The 22,194-nt window shown below is 49.3% G+C and overlaps 1 protein-coding gene across 2 annotated transcripts; it reads left to right on the top strand.

The window, feature by feature from the left end:
* Window positions 1-12,362: 12,362 nt before the first annotated feature.
* RPS14 (ribosomal protein S14) lies at window positions 12,363-17,861 on the top strand. Of its 2 annotated transcripts, none has more exons than XM_015141180.3 (5): window positions 12,363-12,395; window positions 14,345-14,495; window positions 15,116-15,277; window positions 16,396-16,472; window positions 17,746-17,861. In XM_015141180.3, the coding sequence occupies exons 2-5, from the start codon at window positions 14,347-14,349 to the stop codon at window positions 17,811-17,813; spliced, it is 456 nt and encodes a 151-aa protein (XP_014996666.1). In that variant the 5' UTR covers window positions 12,363-12,395; window positions 14,345-14,346; the 3' UTR covers window positions 17,814-17,861. The 2 variants fall into 2 exon arrangements, with proteins under 2 accessions (XP_014996666.1, NP_001253845.1); NM_001266916.1 differs by lacking the exon at window positions 12,363-12,395 and adding an exon at window positions 12,405-12,611.
* Window positions 17,862-22,194: the final 4,333 nt, after the last annotated feature.

Raw genomic sequence — 22,194 nt, 5'->3', positions numbered from 1 at the left:
CCCCACCTCTAATAAAATACAAAAATTAGCCAGTAGTGGCAGGCACCTGCAGTCCCAGCTACTCGGGAGGCTGAAGCAGAAGAATCGCTTGAACCTGGAAGTTGGAGGTTGCAGTGAGCCAAGATTGCATCACTGGACTCCAGCCTGGGGGATAGAAACTCTGTCTCAAAAAATAAATAAAATAATAATTATTATTTATAAAACAGTGAATGAGTAAATGAATGAATGAATGGACACCAACATCCTAACAATATTCTCTCACCCTTATGTCTCTCCCTTGGCAACCCAGACGAGCACAGGTGTTCCCCGAATGTCCTGGTACCTACGACACCCCAACAGACAGCAAGGGAACCGAGAGGGGCAGGCCTTGAAACAAGGACAGATGGAAGTGGCAAGGCCTAGAGAAGAGGAGAAAAAGAAAGAAAAGAAAGAAGGGTCGGGCCCAGTGGCTCATGCCTGTAATCCCAGCACTTTGGGAAGCTGAGGCAGGATTGCTTGAGCCCAGGAGTTCAAGATCAGCCTGGGCAACATGGCGAAACCACATCTCTACAAATTAAAAAAGAGAAAAATAAAAAAGGAGGAGGAAGAGAGGAAAGAAAAAAGGAGCCCACAGGAAGGAGAGAAGAGGTAGACAAAGAGGGGAGAACTTGTTGAGCGTGGTGATAATCCCATTTCTTATTAGTGAAACTAATAATTACCATTAATACTTTACTGGCCCCTCCCTGGCCCTTTCATCCAGGCTGGTGGGGAGGTTTTGAAGATGAAAGTCTGGGGGGCCTCTCTAGATGCAGGTTTCGGGGATTCACAACTACTAATTAAGCTTGGCAGCCCCTCCAGTTCCCTCCCCCACCCCCAGGGATGCTGGGCCACCTGACTCAATGCCTTTCCAGGTGGGACACAGCAGGGAGCTGCTCCCTGGGCTGGGCCTCCTCCTGAGAGGTACTGAGTAGCTGCAGTTGTGGGGGGTGGGGCTGTCAGCCGAGACAGTCATGGCGAGGGGCCAGAAAGAGGAACCTCACACCAGGTGGCTGAGACTCAGGAGCCCTGCCCCCAGCTGAAATTACAGCCCCATCCCTGAGGCTGCCCCTCACCCCACCCCAGGGTCTGTGTGTCTCTGGGCCCTGCCAGATGGTAGTGGGGGAAGGGTGCCAAAGGGAGAGGAGGCTTCAATCAGACAAAGAGACAGAGCCAGCATGTCCAGCTCCTCCGTGTGGCCCCAGGGGCACCGAGTCCTGGTCTCTGGCATCCTCAGGGTCTATTTTGTTCCACCTCCCCTCACAGAGGCCTCCTCTCTCTAGTGGCCATGACTGGCATCAGCCAACCTGTCCCGCATACCTCCAGTGATGGGGCCTTCACTACCTCCCAGACTGTGGGCTGCGTGAAGGGATCTCATCCAATCCCTGGACATGAAATGCAACCTAGAGGCTTCTGAAGTTGCATCAGCAGTCCTGAGCTTTCCAATGAGCTCCAACTGCTTGCCCCATCCTTCTACTAAGATATCACACAGAAGCCTCCAAAAATAGCAGGGCCTGAGCCTGATTCCAGCCTCCACCCAAGTTGTGACCTCCCCTGGCCCTCCCCACCCTGGTTAATAGTCCCATCATCCACCCGTTGCTCAAACCTAGAACCTACAATCATCCTCACCCCTGCATCCAATTCATCTGAAAATTCTACGATTCTGCTTCCAAAGTATCTCTCAGATCTGACCATTGTTCTCCATCTGCACAGCTGCCATCCCAGTATGAGCCCCCCGGTCACCTCTCACCAGCATGACCATCTCCACCTCCTCCTCTGGCTCCCTCTTGCTCACCTTCAGCCGATTCTCTAAAGCTAGAGTAGACTTTCATTTATTTTATTTTTATTTTTTGTAAAGACAAGGTCTTGCTTGCTATGTTGCCCAGTCTGGACTCAAACCCTTGGGCTCAAGCGATCCTCCCACCTCAGCCTCCCAAAGTGCTGGGATTACAGGTGCAAGCCATTATGTCTGGCCCAGAGTGGACTTCTAAAGACAAATCAGAACATGTGGCTCCCTGCTTAAAGCTCTTCACTGCCTTCCCATGCAATTAGAATATAATCTACACTGGGCGGGGCACAGTAGCTCACACCTGTAATCCCAACATTTTGGGAGGCCAGGGAGGGTGGATCCTTTGAGGTCAGGAGTTTGAGACCAGCCTGGCCAACATGGTGAAACCCTGTCTCTACTAAAAATGCAAAAATTAGCCGGGTGTGGTGGCACGTGCCTGCAATCCTAACTACCCGGGAGGCAGAGGTTGCAGTGAGCCGAGGGCGCACCACTGCACTCCAGCCTGGGCGACAGAGCAGACCTGTCTCAAAATAAGAACAACAACAACAATAATAATAAATCTACACTCCTTGACAAGGCAGGCCTTAGCAGTCCTAGAGGATCTGGCCCCTACCCTCAGGGACAGCCCTACCACCTCCTCGCTCCTGGCCCCAGCCCTGCCTCCTTGCAGTTCCTCAGGCTCCTCCCAATCTTGGCAGCCTGTGCACGGCTGTCCTCTCTGCCCCAAAGGCTGCTCCCCCAGCCCTCCTCTCAAGCTTCAGGTCTCAGCTTCTATATCTCCTCTTGAGCCCTCCTTGCGGCTGAGCCCTGCCCACCTCGATAGTGAGCCTACCTTGGAACCTTCTCAGGTGTGCATATTTCCTTCATAGCCCTTACCACAATCTCTAATAATAAAGTTGTTGGCGGGCTTATTTGTACAATGTCCGGCTGTCTCCCCATTAGGTTGTCCCTTCCATGGGGAAGGAGACCCATGTCTGTGTTATCCATTGCTTTATCGCTCACTAGTGCCTTGCACACAGTAGGTGCTCCATAAACCCGCTGAATGAATAAATGACTCGGGATCCATGCCCTGGCACTGCCAGCCCATCGGGTCCTGCCCTTCCCTTTGGATGGACTAAGTGCAGGTCTTCTGCGAGCTGGCCTGCGGCAGGCAGGGCGCACGGAGGCCGGGTGCCATCTTTGTCCACTTACTGCACCCTGAACCAGCTGAGTGACCTGGGCGCAGCCCTGACCTCCTCCCACTTAAAGCTTCTCGCTTAGTAAAATGTGAATAACAATCTGAGCTCCCGGGGTGTAATGGGACACAAAGGGAGAATGTACATCAAGGCCGTCGCCACATCACAACCACATCCTAGGACGTTCCAACCATCTGGGCTTCGAAACCCAGACGCCTCACCCTGCGCCTTCCGCCCACCCTCCATCCTCCACGTGTACCTGCCCCGGCCGAGGCGGGTCCCTCCCCTGCAGCACGGAGATCCGGCGCCATCTAGAGGGCACTTCGGGAAGACCGGGCGTTCCCCGCCCGTGTGTTCCACGCACTGTGGGTGGGGCCGCACCCCGGGACCCCGCCCGGACCTTCCTCACCGGCCAGGGTTGGGCCCAGGATCAAACCGAGGATCTGCCTCCCTTGGGTCAGAGGGATGGAGACCTCTCACCCACCGCCCCCAAGGCCCAGGCCCAACCTTTGATCTTACCTCCCACCCACCCTCTCCCCTCAGCACATGGACTTCTCCCGAATCCTGGAATGATCCCAGTTCCCCTTTGATTCAAGACCTTACCACGGGCTGTTTTGTGAGCTGGGAGTTCTCTCCCACCCTCTTCTTCCTGACCCAGCTGGCTCCTACTCCCATTTTGGGCCCTCCAGCGCGGCCCCTGAGCAAGCCAGAGCCCTCTGTTTCCCCCGTTCCTTACTTTGTCCTTGTGTCTTGCCCATATTCCCTGCTAGACAAAGCCCCTTGGCAGCAGGCCCTGACGCAGTCACTGTATGCTGAGGGCTGAGATGACAGGTCCTGGGGCACACAGGGGCTCCCATCAGTTGCTTGCAGACAGCGTGTGAGTCCTGTGAGCACGGGAGCAGGTGAATTACAGCCCTGGAGGACGGAGCCTGCAGGTCTCTAGAGGGGCACTGCTTCAGAGGGAGCCATCTCCAGGCCTTTTGTAGCCCCTCCTTCCCTGCAGGGTGTGCACCTGGCCTAATCCCCAACACACACAGCGCCGCTCTCCCTTGTGTGCCGCACTTACACATGCAGACCAGAGCTCATGTGTGTTCTGGGGCTCAGACCAGCAATAGACCCATGACTCCAAGACAGCTTCATGGCAGCCAACACTTTTGAGAAGGTCCCCCCTCCAAGTCCCAGGACCACCTGGGCCACAGTTGGTGTCTGATTCCTGGCTGTGTTTCTTGGTGAGCAAACTCACCCTGTCTGAGCCACAGCTTCTTCCCACCCTTCCTCTGTTCCATTTGCAAACTACCCTTCAAGGGGAGGAGGGCATAGAGCTCCTGGACAAATGAAAGCATGAGCTGCTGCCAAGAATGGGGAGCACGGGGGCTTCCAGGTTGAGCTTGAGGATCCAGGAAAGGGCTTGGCTTCTGCTTGCTCCAGGATAATTCCCTGCTCTTCCTTCATCCAATCAACAGATACTTACAAAACGCCTGCACCTGAGGTTACAAGAATTGGGGCTCTGGAGTCAGACTGCTTGGGCCCAGATCCTGGTGCCCCACTTAGAGCTGTTGATCTTTTACTTGTGTCCTCAGTTATAACACGGGGGGATTAAACATTTTCTACCTCCTATGGTTGTTGAGAGGAAGCTGCTTGCTTTCCAATTCCCAGATGAGAACTTTCTCCAGCTCCTGCTGCCACATTTGCCCCCACCATCTGCCTTCCTCATTAGCACCTGAGGTGAGCTGTCCACACTCCTGCCTAAAGCCGATGCTTCCACATGTGCAGCAGAGGCCCTTACCTATTGCCTGCTTAATGTCAGGGCTCTGGCATGTTTTTCCTTCACTTTCAGACTATTCCCAGCAGTATTAAAATATCTGTTATTGATGCAACCTTGAAAAAAAAGAACCTCTTGATCCCACATCCCCATTCTCCATCTGCCCCCTGGCACATCTCTGCAGAAAAACTCAAGAGCTGTCTATGAAGGAACTGTGCATGGTGGATCACTCCTGTAATCCCAGCATTTTGGAAGGCCGAGGTGGGAGGACCACTTGAGCCCAGGAGTTCAAGACCAACCTGGGTAACATAGGGAGACTCAGTATTTAAAGAAAAATGAGGGCCAGGCACGGTGGCTCACGCCTGTGATCCCAGCCTTTGGGAGGCCGAGGAGGGCGGATCACTTGAGGTCAGGAATTCGAGACCAGCCTGGCCAATGTGGTGAAACTTCATCTCTACTAAAAATACAAAAATTAGCCAGGTGCAGTGGTACAAACCTCTAATCCCAGCTACATGGAGGCTGAGGCAGAGAATTGCTTGAACCTGGGAGGCAGAGGTTTCAGTGAGCCAAGATTGCACCACTGCACTCCAGCCTGGGCGACACAGTGAGACTCCATCTCAAAAATAACAAAATTAAATTTTTTTTTTTTTGAGACGGAGTCTTGCTCTGTCGCCCAGGCTGGAGTGCAGTGGCCAGATCTCAGCTCACTGCAAGCTCCGCCTCCCGGGTTTACACCATTCTCCTGCCTCAGCCTCCCGTGTAGCTGGGACTACAGGCGCCCGCCACCTCGCCCAGCTAGTTTTTTGTATTTTTTAGTAGAGACGGGGTTTCACCGTGTTAGCCAGGATGGTCTCGATCTGCTGACCTCGTGATCCGCCTGTCTCAGCCTCCCAAAGTGCTGGGATTACAGGCTTGAGCCACGCGCCTGGCCTAAAATTTTTTTAAAAAAATAATTGGGCCAGGTGTGCTGGCTCATGCCTGTAATCCCAACAGTTTGGGAGGCAGAGGTGGGCGGATCACGAGGTCAGGAAATTGAGACCATCCTGGCCAGCATTCTCTACTAAAAATACAAAAAATACCTGGGTGTGGTGGCGTGTGCCTGTAATCCCAGCTACTCAGGAGGCTGAGGCACGAGAATTGCTTGAACCCAGGAGATGGAGGTTGTAGTGAGTCTAGATCGCACCACTGCACTCCAGCCTGGCGACAGAGAGGGACTCCGTCTTTAAATAAATACATACAAAAAAAAATTGGAAAAAGCTGTCCCCACCTCCCTCTCTTACTCCATTCACATTTTTGCACTCCCCCACCCAGCCCCCCAATCAAGCTGCTCTTGTCAAAGTCCCCAGTATTTCATGTTGCTACATCCAACAGTCATCCTCAGCCTTTGTTATCCTTGACCGCTAAGTGCGATGGCACAGGTGCACACGCCCTTCTCCTTGATTGCACTTCTCCAGTTGGCTTCTGGATGTGCCCTCTCCTGGTCTCCTCCCATTTCTGTTCACGGCTTATTTTCCTGGCTCTCTCCTTCTCTTATCCCCATGTTCTCGACGCTCAGTCCTTAGCCTCTTCTTTATCTACACGCAGCCCCTTGGTGGGACTCGTGATTAAAATCAGTCTTGTGATTTTAAATACCATCTGTATGCTGGAGACTCCCAAATTTACACCTCCAGCCCTGATCCACTTCTCAGTTCCAGATTCATCTATCCCAGCTGTCATTCTGACAGCTCCACTTGGATATGTAATAAACAGCTCAAACTCAGGCCTACGAGTGGGCATCTGATCTTCCCCTAAAAACCTCCTCCTCCACCCTCTGCCTTCCCTACCCCAGCTGAGGGCAACTCCATTCTTCTGGTTCCTCCAGCTATAAATGCTAGAATCATCTTTGATAACACTCTTTTCCCGTGCCCCATGTCTAGTCTAATCTATCAGTAAATCCTGTTGGATCCATTTTCTCTTTCTTTTCTTTTTTCTTTTTTCTTTCTTTCTTTCTTTTTTTTTTTTTTTTTGAGACGGAGTCTCACTCTGTCCCCCAGGCTGGAGTGCAGTGGTACGATCTCAATCTCTGCCTCCTGAGTTCCAGCGATGCTCATGCCTCAGCCTCCCGAATAGCTGGGATTATACGTGTGTGCTACCATGCCCAGCTAATTTTCGTATTTTTAGTAGAGATGGGGTTTCGCCATATTAGCTAGGCTGATCTCAAACTCCTGACCTCAATTGATCCACCCACTTTGAGCTCCCAAAGTGCTGGGATTACAGGCGTGAGCCACTGCACTCACCCACCATTTTCACTCAATCTTAGCCAAAAGATTGAGAAGTGATGGGCCCCCATTTTCAAAATAAAACCAAATCTTAACGATTTCTTTCTCCCTCTACCGATGCCTCCTCCATCTCAGCTACCAATATCTTTCACTTGCTTTATTGCAAAAACCTCCTACTTTTGCCCCTCACCCCTGCTTCTACTTTTGCTCCTCATCCCCACCCCACTGGGAGTCTGTTCCCCCACAGAGCACCCAGAGTGCACCTATTAATACAGAAGTCAGTTCTGTCACTCTCTGCTTAAAACCTTCCAGTGGCTCCACTCAGTAAAAGCCAATGAACTCTAAGGCCTACACGGTCTACATAATCTCTCCCCACCCTCAATGACCTCTCGTCACATCTCCTCACCTGCCCACCCTGGCTCACGCCATACCAGCCACCCTGGCCTCCTTGCTGTCCCTAGAACATGCCAGTCATACTTCCGCCCCTGCGCTTTGCACATGCTGTTCCCTCTGCCCATAACCATCTTCCCTTAAATACCAGCAAGGCTGGCTCCCTCTTCCACCTCACAGCTCTGCTCAAATCTCTCCTCAGCAAGGCTGCCTGGTCCTCTCTGTTTAATTCAGCCACCCACCCCGCCCCTTTCCTCAGACCTTCAGTACCCTTCGCCTTGCCTGACTTTTTCTTTCTTCTTTTTTTTTCTTTGAGACAGAGTTTCACTCTTGTCGCCCAGGCTGGAGTGCAATGGCACAATCTCAGCTCACTGCAACCTCCACCTCCTAGGTTCAAGCTATTCTTGTGCTTCAGCCTCCCAAGTAGCTGGGATTACAGGCACCTGCCACCACCCCCAGCTAATTTTTGTATGTTTAGTAGCGACAGGGTTTCACCATGTTGGCCAGGTTGGTCTCAAACTCCTGACCTCAGGTGATCTGCCCACCTCAGCCTCGCAAAGTGCTGGGATTACAGGCATGAGCCACTATGCCTAGCCAACTTTTATCTTCTTTCCATGGGACTGACCACCTTCTAACATAATAGAAAACTTACTTAGACATTATGTCTGCCCTTCCTTCCAGAATGTAGACTTTGAGAGGGTAGGGACCATTGTTTTCGTCACTGATGTATCCCAAGTATTTACGACATCAGACACATCCTAGGTGCTCTGTGAGTGCTCCCTGAGTGTGTGAGCTCTGAGAGGGGAGGGTAAGCACACCCCTGTGCTGGCAGTGTTGACAGTGCAGGGGTGCGGTGGGGTGGGGAACACAGACAGGGCAACAGGGAGGTGAGGCCCCACAGAAAGTGGCTGGGCCGCCCCTCTAGCCCCAGCCGCCATTCCTCTTCCCTTATTCACAACACCCTAGTACTACTGGCCATTTTTTAATTCCTTGAGCTCTCCAAACACTTACCCACCTCAGGGCCTTTGCATATTCTATTCTCCCTGCCCAGACCATTCTTTACACCTTCACATAGCTAATTCCTACTTTACTTTCAAGTCTCAGTTCAAATGCCATGATTGTATCTCAGTGCCTGACAAAGAGTAAGCACCCAATAAAGGTACAGGTTTTCAGCTGGGTGTGGTGGCTCATGCCTGTAATCCTAGCACTTTGGGAGGCCAAGGTGGGTGGATCACCTGAGGTCAGGAGTTCAAGACCAGCCTGGACAACATGGTGAAACCCCATCTCTACTAAAAGTACAAAAAATTATCTGGGTGTGGTGGAGGGCACTTGTAATCTCAGCTACTTGGGAGGCTGAGGCAGGAGAATTGCTTGAACCCAGGAGGCGGAGGTTGTGGTGAGCCGAGATTGTGCCACTGCACTCCAGCCTGGGCAACGGAGTAAGACTCCGTCTCAAAAAACAAAAGATATAGGTTTTCAGTATACATTTTAAAAATATTTAGGCCGGGCGCGGTGGCTCAAGCCTGTAATCCCAGCACTTTGGGAGGCCGAGACGGGCGGATCACGAGGTCAGGAGATCGAGACCATCCTGGCTAACACGGTGAAACCCCATCTCTACTAAAAAATACAAAAAAACTAGCCGGGCGAAGTGGCAGGCGCCTGTGGTCCCAGCTACTCGGGAGGCTGAGGCAGGAGAATGGCGTAAACCTGGGAGGCGGAGCTTGCAGTGAGCTGAGATCCGGCCACTGCACTCCAGCCTGGGCGACAGAGCCAGACTCAGTCTCAAAAAAAAAAAAAAAAAAAAAAAAAAAATATATATATATATATATATATATATATATATATATATATATACTGGGTCTCACTATCGCCCAGGCTGGAGTGCAGTGGTGTGATCACAGCTCACTGCAGCCTTGACCTCCCAGGCTCAGGTGATCCTCCCAAGTAGCTGGGATTATAGGCGCAGGTCACCATGCTTGGTTAATTTTCCTATTTGTTGTAGAGAAGGTGTTTCACCATGTTGCCCAGACTGGTCTCCAACTCCTGAGCTCAAGTGATCCTCCTGCCTCAGTCTCCTACAGTGTTGGAATTACAGGTGTGAGCCACTGAGCCCCGCAGTTTTCAATATGCATTTAAAAATGTACTATTATTGGCTGGGTGCAGTGGTTCACGTCTGTAATCTCAGCACTTTGGAAGACTGCAGGGGGGCGGTGAATCACCTGAGGTCAGTTCAAAATCAGCCTGGCCAACATGGTGAAACCCTGTCTCTACTAAAAATACCAAAAAAACTAGCCAGGCGTGGTGGTGTGTGCCTGTAGACCCAGCTACTAGGGAGGTTGAGGCAGGAGAAGGCAACAGAGCGAGACTCTGTCTCAAAAAATAAAAAAATAAAAAAATAAATATACTATTATCATCCCTATTTCACAGATGAGAAAACTGAAGCCCAGAGAGGTTACAATGTTGCCCAAAGACTCACAGCTAATAACTGCAGAAACAATAAATATGTTGATTAAATAAAGTGGAGTTTGAAAGCAGTGACTTTGATGGTTTCTGGGATAAAGATAAGGCTTCCCTGTGGAAACATTTGTCCTGAGGTGATTGTGTGGGCTGCCTTCAGCCATAAGATCAAGGCCTGGCCGGGCGCGGTGGCTCAAGCCTGTAATCCCAGCACTTTGGGAGGCCGAGACGGGCGGATCACGAGGTCAGGAGTTCGAGACCATCCTGGCTAACACGGTGAAACCCCGTCTCTACTAAAAAAAATACAAAAAACTAGCCAGGCGAGGTGGCGGGCGCCTGTAGTCCCAGCTACTCGGGAGGCTGAGGCAGGAGAATGGCGTGAACCCAGGAGGCGGAGCTTGCAGTGAGCTGAGATCCGGCCACTGCACTCCAGCCTGGGCGACAGAGCGAGACTCCGTCTCAAAAAAAAAAAAAAAACAAAAAAAAAAAACAAAAAACAAAACAAAAAAAAAAAGATCAAGGCCTGCTCCCTCCATGAAACCATGTGAGGTTTGGAGGTCTGTTTAATACAACTCTTAACCAAAGCGGAACTCACTCCACAATACTCCAGTCTCTGCTAACATATTGGGAAGCTCATTACTTAAAACAAAAAAGTCCTCTCCTTCAAAAAATACAGACATTTCACAGAACAGATGCAAATGGTTAAACAATCGGTAAAGAGATGTCTGACGTCACTCATCATGGAAGAAACGCAATGCAACAAGAAGGTATGTTGAGGCCGGGTGCAATGGCTCATGCCTGTAATCCCAGCCCTTTGGGAGCCTGAGGCGGGTGGATCACCTGAGGTCAGGAGTTCGAGACCAGCCTGGACAACATGGTGGAACCCCCGTCTCGACTAAAAATACAAAAATTAGCCGGGTGACGTGGTGCACACCTGTAATCCCAGCTACTCGGGAGACTGAGGCAGGAGAATCACTTGAACGCAGGAGGCAGAGGGTGCAGTAAGCCGAGATGGCATCACTGCACTCCAGCCTGGGCAACAAGAGCCAGACTCTCTCAAAAAAAAAGAAGGTATGATGAGTTTTTCAGTTTAGCAGAGTGAATTTTTTTTTTTTTTTGAGACAGGGTCTCGCTGTGTCACCCAGGCTGCAGCCACAGGATATATTAATATATAAAAAATATATCTATAATATTTATATAGTATGTAATCCAAAAATACTGTATATAGTCCATATAAATATTACATATAGTATATAGCTAAAATGTATCTACTGCTTGCCTAGCTCTGTGAGGTACACTTCTTGGCCCTTCCCCACAGCTCCAACATATTCTCCCAAACCTTCAAGGTCCTTCAATGTTGTTATTAGAGGATGGGCACCATGGCTCACGCCTGTAATCCCAGCACTTTGGGAGGCCGAGGCGGGTGGATCACGAGGTCAGAAAATCGAGACCACCCTAGTCAACACGGTAAAACCCCGTCTCTACTAAAAATAAAAAAAAAAATTTTGCCGGGAGTGGTGGTACGCGCCTGTAGTCCCAGCTACTCGGGAGGCTGAGGCAGGAGAATCGCTTGCACCTGGGAGGCGGAGGTCACGGTCAGCCGAGATTGTGCCACTGCATTCCAGCCTCGGCCACAGAGCAAGGTTCCGTCTCAATATACATATATATTTAATAGCTACTTCCACAGAGCCCTCTAATAACTATATATATACACATATATAAAAATATATATAAATACATAAATATATAAATATTTAAAATATATATAGTTATTAAAGGGCTATGTGGAAGTAGCTATTAAACACATGGGCTTTGAAGCTAGAATTCCAAACCGTCTGCAAAGGTGTGCTCTCAGTTAACATCCTTTATCTGTAAGAAGGAAATCAAAACTATTTGACAATGTGACAATGTCTTGAGGAGTAAATGAAGCAATGCATATAAACTGTTTAGCCCAGACCGGTCTGTAAATACATATTGAATAATTTATTCTTATTTTTCCCATTATATAGTATGACAAAGTACGTGATCACGGTGGTTTTCCCCGTCTATGTTGCCTAGGCTGGCCTCGAACTACTCGGCTCAAGCGATCCTCAGCCTCCTAAGTACCTGGGACTAGACGCAGGCACCACCCTGGCTTTAATTAATGCCGTTTTGTTGTTGTTATTCCCCTGCTCCACACAAGGGGCGCTGCCGCTCCCAGGCTGCCAGGGCGGGAGTCAGGAGGGCGGAAGTCTGTCTAGCCAGGCCACCGCCGTCATGGAATACAGGCCCACCTCACCCCGCGGGTGTAGCCGTTTCGTACTGTCGCTTAGGCAGACCCGCTCGCAGCGACAACCAGCCACTCTGCCTCTTTTCGCTCTCCCTTAAGTAATAAACCGTCTTTCCCTATGACGAGTCTTAAACTCTTTGGAAGCAATAATGGCGGCGTCTTCCGGGAGCCGACCTCGCCCGGTGACCTCAGAGGTATACTTCCGGGACACGGAAGTGACCCGTCGCTCCTCCCTCTCCCACTCTCTCTTTCCGGTCTGGAGTCTGGAGACGACGTGCAGGTAGGAGGCCCGGGCGCGACAATCGGGGGGCATCCTGCAGCAAGGGGACCCTGTGGGGCTTGGAACGAAAGACTGGGGTCTTTCCGTGGGAACTGAGCTAGCTGCCGGGCAAGAGACGCGCGGCTGGCCCACTTGGATCCTGGCCAACTCGGGATTGAGTTCGCGCCTGGTCTCGGAAGGCCGGTTTTGCTTCAGGGAGGAGCTTGCGAAGTAAGGGTGAGTGCGGGTCCAACCTTTTAAGGCCTCGGCCCCGCAATACGGCCACGGCCTCGTTTCAGGGGCACAGCGTAGTTGAGCGAACCCGGGACAGACGTGGGTTCCCACCCCTATCTCGCCAACTTTTTTCTTGATTATCGCAGGCCCGCGCCTAATCTCGTTCATTTCCTCATCTGCAGTATAGGAATAACAGTAGCACCGATCCCATGGATTTGTAGTGATCATTCAAAGAAGGAAAGCAGGGAAAATTCTCGCCCTGTATTGGATGCTTCTAAATCTGGGCAATTCTTTCCGTTGCTGAGTCGGGCACGTTGCAAGTTCTAGGCGCTCAGGGCCCAGCACCAATGTTTGCTGTGTGCTTGCCCTGCATTTATATACCCCCGATGACCACTCTGCTCATTACTATAGGGGATGTTAGGGACGGAGAAACGGCAAATTGGCATTTACTGAATGGCCACCATGCCGAAACATACTCATGCTTACATAGTTGAGATCTGCTGGAGCCTTTCTATGCTTCTCCAGGTAGAACCTTAGTCTTCTCTTCTGTGGCGCGTTCCTTACGATAGTTAACGCACTTCGTCGTGTTCATTAGCCTGATTTGAAGATAGGAACAGCTAACTTTGTACACCCAAGACTTACACTTGAAGTACTTACTGTGGTCACACACTAAAGTTTATATAGGGAAGGCACAGGAGAGGTCTAGGAACACCTGAGACAGACTGGGGTAGTTATTTGTGGTGTAGAGGCACCTTGGCAGGAGGCAGAGAGTGCTGGGCTGGGAGTCAGGACACGTCGTTTCTAGGTTTGGTTTTGCCACTGTCTTTACTGTGACCATAGGCTGCGACACTCTGTCTTCACCATCTGCAGGATACCGATTGGCGTTAGTGTCTTCTGAATATGTTAAATTGTTTTGAACACCAGGAGGTTCAGAAGGCCTGGGTCTTTAGGCAGGAAGCAGTCTTCTCCTAGTCTTCCACTTTCTCATTCATTCTCACCTGCCTTCCTCCTGTCAGTTTCTCCCTCCCTTAGATCCTGTGACAGTATGATTGCACTTATAAGGCCATAATAGGTTGGAGTTGTTTGGTCTCAGAGACCCATCAGATTTCTGGGATGAGTCTTTCCCATTTCCCTGCCTTTTGGATGTATTTTAGTGCCTTTGATATTTGATGTTGGTGAAAGATTTAGTTCTAAATAGTTGTGGGTGTCAAATCAATTGCATTTTGGGCTTTTGAAGGGATCAGGTGGAGCACGGGAAAACAGGAGATGAGAGGCTTGAGGGCTGTGTTGGTAAGGGACCCTTGAATTCTAAGCTGAGGAGTTCATGTAGGAGTCAGGCAGCTCCCTCGCCCCATAAAGGGTGTTTGGAATGGTGTTACCAGTACATGGGTAGGTATTGGTCTTGGGTTTCTTCTTGCCTTTTGGGATGCAGCCTTCAGGCATCTGCTGCTAGATCCCTAGGCTTCTATCCTGTAGGTGCTGTGAGCTTCGCTGTTGATAGTTTCTGGGGAAAGAATACTTCTCATGGTACTTTGCTATATGGCCACAGTTGACACCCCTCCGAGTGCAAGGAGAAAGAACTTTTAGTAAGGCAGAGATGAGAGAATATAGCAGAGTCCTGGATGGAAGAAGACAGGGACATGAAGCAAGACTTAGGGTTTTCTTTAATAGCCGGGGGAAAGGGATTCTGGAAATGTTTTGTCTGTTAACCTTGAGTTTCTTTTCCTTCCACTCAGAAATGGCACCTCGAAAGGGGAAGGAAAAGAAGGAAGAACAGGTCATCAGCCTCGGACCTCAGGTGGCTGAAGGAGAGAATGTATTTGGTGTCTGCCATATCTTTGCATCCTTCAATGACACTTTTGTCCATGTCACTGACCTTTCTGGCAAGTGAGTACCTGGGTGGAGAGGCACCCAGCTGGCAAAAGGCTGAGGAAAGCAATGGCTGGGATGGGCTAGCAGTGGAGGGGGTTCTCTCTAAAGAAATGCTGTTTTATCCAGGTAAGAGAATATGCTTGTCCATTTAGCCCACAAATATTGTGATTTCCCAGGGGTTACAAGAGAGGAGACACATTCTTTGTCCTTATAGTGTGATGGTTATTGAATCCTTGGTTTCTTGGGAATTTCTTTCCTTAGTTCCCTTTGTAGGAGCAGCAGTGGACTGCAAGTGAGCTCTGGATGTGGGTTCGACTGCCATTTAGCAAGTTGTTGTGACTTGTGTGAAATCACTCAAATTCTGAGTTTCGGTTTCCTCATATGTAAAATGAGGACAGTAGTGTCTACCTCGTGGAGTGATTGTAAGGATTAAATGCAGAAGTAGATATATAAAGTGTTAATGCTGAGTTTAGCTATATTGGGCCATTCAACCCCATTGGACTGAACTCCATGAGGGCAGAGCCCATGACCATCATCCTCCAACATGACTGAGCTGTGATGCTCTTCACTCATTAGGATATCGTAAGCACTCCTTTTTGGACAAGGAAGAAATGACCCTGTGCTTTTGTCCCCAGAGAAACCATCTGCCGTGTGACTGGTGGGATGAAGGTGAAGGCAGACCGAGATGAATCCTCGCCATATGCTGCTATGTTGGCTGCCCAGGATGTGGCCCAGAGGTGCAAGGAGCTGGGTATCACCGCCCTACACATCAAACTCCGGGCCACAGGAGGAAATAGGTACGAGACGTGGAGGGGATGACTAGGTGGTCGAAAACCTGCTGGGCTTGGGTACTGGAGCACCTGGATTTGAGGTTTGGGTTTTTCGTTGTGACCTTGAACAAGATATTTTAGTCATATACATATTTAATAATTGGCTCCTCTGTACACCCCCAGCAGCTCAGTGTGGAGCACCCACTGTATACCAGGAGCTGTGTTTCAGGTACTAGAAGAGAGTGATGGGTGAAACATAGGAAACATAGACATGGTCTCTACCCTCCTTGTGTGGGACCTAGGCTGGTAGGAGAGTCAGACTTTAAACAACAGAGCGCCAGGGAGTATGTGCTTTTCATTTGTGACAAATGCCGGGAAGTACAAGTAAGGAGTTGGTGATAAAGTGTAATTTAAACTAAGGTCTCGATGAGTCCAGAGTTCTTCCAGTGAAGGAAGGACAAAAGGAGGGGATTCCAGCTAGAGACAACTGCAAAGAAAGGTCTTGATGTTGAGGGTGAACCTGGGCACCTGTGAAGGAAAGGGTGGCATGAGGTACAGTCAGGGGAAGAGGTGGAGTCCTGTAGGAGAGGGGAAGGACCTGGCCTTGAGTGGTGGTGGGGGGAGGGGCATGAAACTAGATGACTATTAGGTGAACAGGCCGGACAGTGGTCAGATCATACAACAAAACCATAGTGGCCCCTCAGCCTAAAATACTTACCATCTGACTTTTTTTTTTTTTTTTTTTTAAGACAGGGTCTCACTCTCCCCCAGGCTGGAGTGCAGCAGTGCTGTCTCAGCTTATTGCAGTCTCTGCCTTTCAGGCTCAAGCAGTCCTCCCACCTCAGCCTCCCGAGTAGTCGGGACTGCTAGTAGTAGCGCCACCACGCTGGCTAAATTGTGTATTTTTGTGGAGATGGGGTTTCACCATGTTGCTCAGGCTGGTCTTAAACACCGGAGCTGAAGCAGTCCGCCCTGCCTTGGCCTCCCAAGGTGCTGGAATTACAGATGTGAACCACTGTCCCCAGCCCTGTCTCTTTAAAGAAAGTTTGCAGACCTCTGAACTAGCGGGGTGTTGGAATCTTAGAAAGGAGATCTTTCATTGACTGGGCCGCAGGCTTTTCTTAACTTAAACCTCCATTTTCTAGGACCAAGACCCCTGGACCTGGGGCCCAGTCGGCCCTCAGAGCCCTTGCCCGCTCGGGTATGAAGATCGGGCGGATTGGTAGGTGCCCTCCTCTAGCTAATGCTTAGATCTGTTTTGAAGCATCAGCCCCGAAAAGCACATGCTGTGCCCAGTGGATGCGCAGCGGCTGGTCTGGTCGCTTTTGGCAGTTAAGTTTGTTAAGGGAGGCTACAAGTCACCTTCTGACTTAAAAATCTCTCCCTGAATACCTCTGTCACCTTGATGTGAATGTCCTGTTTCATTTGTGAATCTCTGTCCTCCACTGCCTGGTGCCGGTAAAACTGACAAGAGATGAATTGTCCTTTCCTCCGTTCTTGACGGCATTGCAATGAGCATTTTGTGTGTGCCATCTCCTGCATTGTAGGATGTTCAGCATTTTTGGTATCTGCCCACTAAATATCAGTAGGGCATGCCAGCCGTGTGACAACCATAAATGAAGTCGGGGGGTGCCAGCCTCCATTATTAATACTCATGCTTGTGATTTCCTGGCTCCTTACAGCTCCTAGGAAGGGGGCATTAGTTCTTGCCTGCACGTTGTTTCTGTGCAGTTAGTAGAGATGTACGCTGACGCCCCAGGCCAAAGTTCCTACCGTGTCCTACTTGAAGGATAATTTTGTTTTCTTGAGATGGGGTCTGACTCTGTTGTGTGGGCTGGAGTTCATGGCACAATCTCAGCTCACTGTAAATTTTGCTTCTTGGGCAGATCTGTCCAAGGAATCCTCCCACCACCCCACCTCAACCTCCCGAATAGCTGGGACTACAGGTGTGTGCCACCACACCTGGCCTTTTTTTTTTTTTTTTTTTTTTTGGTAGAGGGGTTTCACCATGTTGCCCAGGCTGGCCTCGAACTCCTGGCCTCAGGCGCTCCACCGGCCTCAGTCTCCCGAAGCCCAAAGTGCTGGGATTACAGGCATGAGCCACTGCACCCAACCTTGAAAGATTTTTTCAGACTTTTTTCAGTATCGTTTTACTTAATGCAAAGGAGACAGTTGCAGTTACCCTGTCCAAAGGGTTTTTCCTCTAGAGAAGATGGTGGGCTAAATGTCAGAAGCTGGATTTCTCCTGTGCCTCTGACATCTTGCATACCTCTCAGCCTGTTTCCCTTTCTGGAAAGTGAGTTAAGACCACGTCAGGAAATTCGAGGAACTGGCAGATGGGGCCGCTTCACGTTCACATCCATCTGTTATGTACTGGGGAGTCATTTGGGGAGCAGCAGGATCTGTTGCTGATTGGTTAGGCCATTGGTCTAGGGAGGCCTGGGGGCCCTTCCCATCCAGCTCCAGGCAATGACGCTTTCTCTTCCTCCACACAGAGGACGTCACCCCCATCCCCTCTGACAGCACTCGCAGGAAGGGGGGTCGCCGTGGTCGCCGTCTGTGAACAAGACTCCTCAAAATATTTTCTGTTAATAAATTGCCTTCGTGTAAACTGTTTGAACTCCAGTCTTTTCTCCTTCATCAGGGGCTACTCGGGCATTTGATTTCTTCCTCCTATTTGGCTTCTTGGGAGAAGGAGCCTGAGGAGAGCTGAGATCCTCGTGCTACATTTGGGGTCTTTTCCATGCTACTTGCAGCATTAAGTTGCCTTGGTCATCTAAAGCAGACCAAGGCTTTGGAGACCTCGTTTTGAGTGGAGGTGCTGGTTCTAAAAATGGACCAATTCTTAAAGAGTCAGAGTGGGAACTGTGGATCCAAGTGTAGCCTGAAGCGAAGAGGAGCCTTCCAGACCCATGCCATATATAAACACACGTGGGTGTGCATTCTCCCCCCACACCTTCTGTGCAGAGCTAGGAGCTCACTCTACTGTGTCTTGCTTTTTTTCACTTGGCAGATCTTGGAGATTGTTCCACATCAGTACATAAAGTACATAAAGATTGTCACCCCACAAATACACACCAAGTCCTATTTTCATCAGCGATAAAAAAGAAAAGTTCTTGCTTTCCGGAAACTTGCATGCGGCTCTGAGTACCCAGTGACACCAGATGGTACTCAGTGTTTTGCAAGGGATTACCACAAGGCCCCGTGATGGTGCCTGCCATGGTTAGGACAGGCTGGTGGCTGGGTAGGATTAGTGAGGCCCAGTGGAGAGGATGCTGTGTGTCACAGGCTGGAGACATGAGACCATTGAGGTAGTCAGTTGTAGAGGAAAGAAACCAACAAGAGGGGAAAACTTTTGGGGATGCTGCTTTCAGTCTTTGATGGCGTGTTCTAGGCAGAGGGAATAAGCGAATAAATGGGTTCTGAGACAAGGGGTTACTGATGAGTGTTTGTTACATGCCAAACCTTGCTAGAGATGTTAATCTCATTGAATCAATCTGATGAAAAAGATAAACTATGCCCATCATACAGCCAAGAAAACCAGCATGGGAAGTCACTTGGCAAAGGTCACAGCTTACAAGAGGATAAGTTCTGACTCAAGCTGCACACATTGTAGGTAACAGCCTTATTGAGGTAATTTACATACAATTCACCTATAAAATGATTTCTAGTACTGTAGATTATGAAACAAAATGAGCTTTAGGGCATTTCACACCCTGTCCTGCTACCCTCCCCACACACACACCAAAACAAACCCATTAGCAATGCTCCTTACCCTGCCTTGAATAATCATTAATCCATCTATAAATTTGCCTGTTGGCATTTCATATACAATTGTGCATTGCTTAATGATGGGGATACATTCTGAGAAAGGTCAGGTGATTTTGTGCAAACTAAACCTAGATAATACAGCCTGTTGATTCTACGCTTGGAGTTGGTATAGCATGTTACTGTATTGAATACTGTAGCCAATTATAACAATACTATTTGTGTATCCTAACTTAGAAAAGGTAGAGTTAAAATACAGTATAATCATGGGACCGCTGGTGAATGTATGGTCTTTTGTTGACTGAAACATTATTTGGTGCATGACTAAGTGGAATCTACTTTGTGTGCTCTCATGTAAGTTCCTTTTTTATTGCCAAATGATAATCCGTTGTCTGGATGTACAGACTGTGCTCCACAAGTCTTTTTCAACTTTGGACAACCTTTTTCAATCTTGCTTGAGAGAAGGTCTGGCTCTTGCCCAGGCTGGAGTGCAGTGGTGTGATCATGGCTCACTGCGGCTTCAACCTCCTGGGCTCAAGCAATCCTGCCACCTCAGCCTCCTGAGTAGCTGGGACTACAGGCGTGTGTTACCACACCTGGCTAATTTTTTTTTTCTTTTGAGACACGGTCTCACTGTGTTACCCAGGCTGGTTTTGAACTAGGCTCAAGTGATCCTCCTGCCTGTCTCCCAAAGTGCTGAGATTACAGGCATGAGCCACTGTGTCCCACTGAATCCCTTCATCTTTTTTTTTTTTTTTTCTCTGAGATGTTTCGCTCTTGTCGCCCAGGCTGGAGTGCAATGGCATGATCTCGGCTCAGCATCCTCCACCTCCCAGGTTCAAGCGATTCTCCTGCCTCGGCCTCCCGAGTAGCTGGAATTACAGGCATGTGCCACCATGCTTGGCTAATTTTGTATTTTGAGTAGGGACAGGGTTTCTCCATGTTGGTCATGCTGGTCTCGAACTCCCAACCTAATGTGATCCGCCCACTTCAGCCTCCCAAAGTGCTGAGATTACAGGCATGAGCCACTGCGCCCGGCCAAATCCCTTCATCTTAAAGGGTGTGGGCCAAGCACAGTAGCTCACATCTGTAATCCCAGCACTTTGGGAGCCCGAGGTGGGAGGATGGCTTGAGACAGAAACAACCTGGGTAACATATCGAGACGCCCATCTCTTAAAAAAAAAAAAAAAAAAAAAAAATTGGTATGCTGGTGCACGTTTGCAGTCGCAGCTTCTCTGGAGACTGAGCCCGGGAGGTCGAAGCTGCAGTGAGCTGTGATTGTGCCACTGTACTCCACTCCAGCCTGGGCAACAGAGTGAGACCCAATCTCACTAAAAAAAAAAAAATGTTTTTTAAAAAAGGGTATGATTAAGCCAAAAGCATAAGATAAATGAGGGTGTTGATACTGATTAGTTTAACAAATGGGGAAGAAGGTACAAATCTTAGAATTCAATTTTTTTTTTTTTTTTTTTTTTTTTTTTTGAGACGGAGTCTCGCTCTGTCGCCCAGGCTGGAGTGCAGTGGCCGGATCTCAGCTCACTGCAAGCTCTGCCTCCCGGGTTTTTACGCCATTCTCCTGCCTCAGCCTCCCGAGTAGCCGGGACTACAGGCGCCCACCACCTCGCCCGGCTAGTTTTTTGTATTTTTTAGTAGAGACGGGGTTTCACCGTGTTAGCCAGGATGGTCTCGAACTCCTGACCTCGTGATCCGCCCGTCTCGGCCTCCCAAAGTGCTGGGATTACAGGCTTGAGCCACCGCGCCCGGCCTTAGAATTCTAAATAATATAAGTAGATACTCCCCTCTTCAGTAAGTGGAACTCCCCACCCCTTAGGGTGTAGGTTGAACTTAGTGATTTGCTTTCCTAAGAACAGAATATGGAGGAGGGAAATAGTAACTTTACTGTGGAGAAACTTGGCACACGCTAACTTAACCAAATTGAGGTTGATATCACTTGTGAAAAATCCATTGATACATACTCTAGTTTGACATAAGAAGAGCAGTTCACCTCTGATATTCTCCTAAAAACCCATAACCCAGTTAGAGGACATCTACAAAATAACAGTACTCCTTAAACTGTTAAAAGTCATGAAAGTCAAGGACAGACCGGGCGCGGTGGCTCACACCTGTAATCCCAGCACTTTGGGAGGCCAAGGCGGGCAGATCACGAGGTCAGGAGATGGAGATCATCCTGGCTAACACGGTGAAACCCCCTCTCTACTAAAAATACAAAAAATTAGCCGGGCGAGGTGGCGGGCGCCTGTAGTCCCAGCTACTCAGGAGGCTGAGGCAGGAGAATGGCGTGAACCCGGGAGGCGGAGCTTGCAGTGAGCCGAGATCGAGCCACTGCACTCCAGCCTGGGCGACAGAGACTCTTATCTCAAAAAAAAAAAAAAAAAAAAAAAAAAAGTCAAGGACAGGAGATTAAGGAGGCATGAAAACTAAATGCATTGTGGTATCCTGGATTGGATTCTGGAACCAGAATACGGTATTAACATAAAAACTAGTGAAATAGGATAAAGGCAGGGCACAGTGGCTCACGCCTATAATCCCAACACTTTGGGAAGCTGAGGCAGGAGGAAGGATTGAGCCCACGAGTTTGAGACCAGCCTGGGCAACATAGGGAGATGCCATCTCTACAAAAAATAAAACATTAGCTGGGCATGGTGGCACACGTCTGTACTGCCAGCTACTTGGGAGGCTGAGGTGGGAGAATTGCTTGAGCCTGGAAAGTGGAGGCTGCAGTGAGCTGTGATTGCATCACTACATTCAGCCTGGGCCACAGAGCAAGACCCTATCTCAAAAACTAAATAAGTAAATAATAAATTTAAAAATATGAATAAAGTCTGGAGTTAAAGTCTGGAATAAAGCTAGTAGTAATGTACCAGTGGTTTCCTCCTTTTGGCAAATATATCATGGCGATGTAAGATGGTAACAGGTGAAACTGGGTGAGCGGCCCACAGAAACTCTATCTTTGCAACTTTTTGGTTAACTTAAAATTATTCCAAAGTCAAATTATTGGGAAAAAAAATGAGGGGTGCTTTTGTGCTGTCAGTCTGGTTTCCAAGGCAGGATGTGGTGCACAGACCCTCAGGAGGTAGACACGCCTGGATGAAAATCCTGTTCCACAGCTTCAGACCGTTCAACCTTAGGCGAAACACTTAACCTCTCAGCCGTTT

This window comes from Macaca mulatta, chromosome 6, assembly GCF_049350105.2.
Source record: "Macaca mulatta isolate MMU2019108-1 chromosome 6, T2T-MMU8v2.0, whole genome shotgun sequence".
NCBI classification, from domain to species: Eukaryota; Metazoa; Chordata; class Mammalia; order Primates; family Cercopithecidae; genus Macaca; species Macaca mulatta.
This window is presented reverse-complemented; position numbering and strand designations above follow the sequence as displayed.

Coding starts and splice junctions, on each gene's coding strand:
- RPS14 (XM_015141180.3), top strand. CDS start 14,347: ATGGCACCTCGAAAGGGGAAGGAAAAGAAGGAAGAACAGGTCATCAGC. Junction 15,278..16,395: donor CGGGCCACAGGAGGAAATAG/GTACGAGACGTG, acceptor TCCATTTTCTAG/GACCAAGACCCCTGGACCTG. Junction 16,473..17,745: donor TATGAAGATCGGGCGGATTG/GTAGGTGCCCTC, acceptor TCCTCCACACAG/AGGACGTCACCCCCATCCCC.